The sequence below is a fragment of the Otolemur garnettii genome, unplaced genomic scaffold, assembly GCF_000181295.1.
Source record: "Otolemur garnettii isolate 467f Iridium unplaced genomic scaffold, OtoGar3 scaffold00089, whole genome shotgun sequence".
Classification (NCBI taxonomy): Eukaryota; Metazoa; Chordata; class Mammalia; order Primates; family Galagidae; genus Otolemur; species Otolemur garnettii.
In genome coordinates, this window is record NW_003852484.1 from 3,612,150 (window position 1) to 3,615,405 (window position 3,256).

Here is a 3,256-nt window from a genome sequence, read left to right on the forward strand (position 1 = left end):
CTTGAGCCACAGGCGCCAAGCCTGTACTCCCTTTTAAATCAATGTAATTGAAATATACTGCAGAAATTTAACTATAGGTTCAAGTGTGCCGTGATATAAAAAATGATGAAAAATACCAAGCATTATACATACTACTGATTTTGAGAAAGAAAAAGTAATTTTTATATAATGCAATAATGAGAAATAATTCAAGAAATAAGGTATTTGAAAAGGAATTCTTCTTTATTGATGGGCATATTTTATTAACAAGGACCATTTCTCTGTAGCCAGTGGAAGGAACCAGATCACTTTGGGAACATGCTGCTAAAAGCCAGTCAGCTCATCGTCCTTGGATTTGTCAGTCTGGAAATCAGTAAGCGTCAACTCCTGATTTTGATAAGGAAGACTTCGGAATACTTTCACGTGAACATAACAATCATCGTCTACTCGTATCTGAAGGGTATTTCAAAAAAGAAGATGAAAAAGATTCAATCAGAAAGGCCAACATCAAGTGAAAGATCTACAGGGCTGTCGAGATGTCAGTGCAGTAAGTCCTTGGGATATAGCCTTGCTAGATCAGCCTACTGTTCTTAGACTAGCTGCTCCTATATACCTGCCAAAATATTTTATGAAACAAAGGGCAGACTAACAACATGGCAGCAGGCATAAGTCCTAAGTTTATTTTGTTGTTCTTTTTTAAATGTTATAATCTGGGCACAAATGATAGCCTAGAATTACTTTTTATTTGCCAAGACGCAGCAAGCAAGAAAACAAGTGACAGCCTGTATTTTTGGTGATGCTGTTTTCTGACTCCCAAATCGTGACACTTTGCTTGCCATACAGTTTGATAAGGAAGAAGATCAGATTGCCCTAGAAAATTTGGAATGCAGGGTTCCCATCCCTATATTGGAACCCACTTTATAAGTGTCCACTGGTAGGACCGAGCAGGGCCCAGGGGGAAGACAGCCTCCCTTCTAAAGTAAAGGGGTCTTTCTAGGAAGTCATTGGTATGAAGGGTGAGACAGTAGTTTGGATATGAATCTAGGATCCGTAAACTCATGGTAAGAATTTTTACTTTTGTTCTTGGCTGAGACAATAGAAGTTTAGCCTTATAATAATATTTATTGTGTTCTGATCTCACTTCCTACCCTAATTTTAAAATTGCCGTTTGTCAAATGTTTACTATGAGCCATACACTACGATGAGTATCTCAGATATATGATTATAGTTACTTATTATTAAAGACCTGAAGAAAGTCAGAACAATGTCAGTTTTACAGATATAAAAGATTAGCAAGAAAGATTAAGAGGTTTTTCATAAATCTCTCAGCTAGTTAAGTGACAGAGCCAATATTTAAGCCCAGATTTCTTAGGCTCCAACATCTATGCTCTTTTTACTCTATGTTGTAACCTTTTTTTTTTTTTTAAGATGAAGTTGCCCTCGATAGTGCTATGGCATCACAGCTCACAGCAACCTCAAACTCTTGAGCTTAAGTGATTCTCTTGCCTCAGCCTCCCAAGTAGCTGAGACTACAGGCACCCACCACAATGCCCAGCTATTTTTTGATTGCAGTTGTTATTGTTGTTTAGCAGGCCCAGGCCAGGCTTGAACCTGCCAACCTCGGTGTATGTGTCTGGAGCCCTACTCACTGAGCTACGGGAGCCAAGCCTATGTTGTAACCTTTTAAAAGCACTTGCTGTGCTTCAAAAGAAGTTCAGGGCATCGATACCTTGGCAAACATCACTGGAGGCAGCACAGCCAATAGGTAAGCATCAGACTACCTGGGTTCAAATCCTGACTCTGCTCTTATTGAGCCCACCCTGGGGCTCAATATTCTCATCAGTAACACAAGAGAAGTGATTATACGTATCTCGTATATTTGTTGTGATTACTAAATGAGATGATCCGTGCCTACCTGTTAGAATAGTAGCTGACACAGTGTAAGTGCTCAGTAAATTCCTGCCTTGATTATACCTCACAAAACCCTGAAAAGTAGGTTGTTACCCCACTGTGCAGATGAGGGGAAGAAGGCTCAGAGAGAAAGAGGAGGGAGCTTCAATCACACAGGTTTCAACAAGGGTCTAAAACCAGGATGGTCTGACACCAAAGCCTATGGTCCTTCCCTTTTACCATTCTGATTCAGATATGTGGCGAGTGTCACATTACCAGCAAGACCTTAAATCAAGAGAGTGGCCCAGAGCAAAGGGATCAACACCCAGACTGCCAAGAAGTAAGGAGGAAACTGGGGTCAGTGGCTGTCATCCTGTGGGAGAAGTTTGATAGCAGAAGGATCAAAAGACTGAGAGAAAGAGAGAGGAAGGACTGGGGTTAAGAGAGGGCAAAAGGATGGTCAAGGGGAGAAATTTTCAAGAAGAAATTTTTGAGATAGTTTTTCATAAGCTTTTTAAGAAATGTGTGAGCTGGTCAATATGTGAATCCTATGCATCTGGATTAATCATAAGTTGTTATAATAATGATCCAAATTTTGATGGATTATTTTCTGTCTTTGAACAAAGTCATTTTTAACTGGAAAACTTTCTTTTCAGGCCCTGAGGAAAGCAGATTGAGAATGGAGGAGACAATGCCATTGTTTTTTAAGGATACAGTGGAGTCTCATTTGAATGCATCTCCATAGGCCTGGGCTATACTAGGAACTCAAATTTGGTAGGACTGGGTTGATTCACCTATACAATCTAGTAACGTAACCTTTCTGTGCTGAGCTGGCTATATCCATTTATTTGATTTCTTTGCTGTAAACATTTATTTATTATATATTTTAAGTGGTTAATTATTTATTAAAGAGAAATAAGCCACACTGTGCCAAGGCTGATGATTAAGTAAAGATTAAGTAAATATACTTGAGTATTTATTATTTTTAAAATCAGAATTCTCACTTTCTTAATACATAAGGATGAAAATGGCCCCCAAATATCCATGGTTGATTTGAATTGGTTGCCTCTCAACAATTTCATTTAGAACTAAATCAGTGCATCATTTAATTTTTTGACATAGCTATAAAACTAAATTTTAAAATATTTTTAAAGTTTCCTTTGCTTTAAACTATACCAAGAGGGCCACAAGTTGAATCTACTAATTCAAGTTGCAAAAAATAATTATTTAAATTGTATTAATTAAAAGGCTTATATAAAGGGCAAAAATAGTTTATTTTCCCAGCTAATGAGTCAAGTTATTTCTTAAATACACTTAATTCAGACATGTAGAATCATTCAGTTTTAAAGTGGATTATGCTTCAAGATACCATCTGGTCCCACCCTAC

At 37.7% G+C, this 3,256-nt stretch overlaps 1 protein-coding gene across 1 annotated transcript in view; it reads right to left on the reverse strand.

The window, feature by feature from the left end:
• Positions 1-212: 212 nt before the first annotated feature.
• The window catches only part of CSTA (cystatin A), a 14,332-nt gene continuing 11,288 nt past the window's right edge, over positions 213-3,256 (reverse strand). The window contains exon 3 of the mRNA XM_003795079.3: positions 213-432. Coding sequence (XP_003795127.1) covers positions 304-432 — 129 coding nt within the window. The 3' untranslated portion in view covers positions 213-303. The remainder of the gene's footprint in view (positions 433-3,256) is intronic.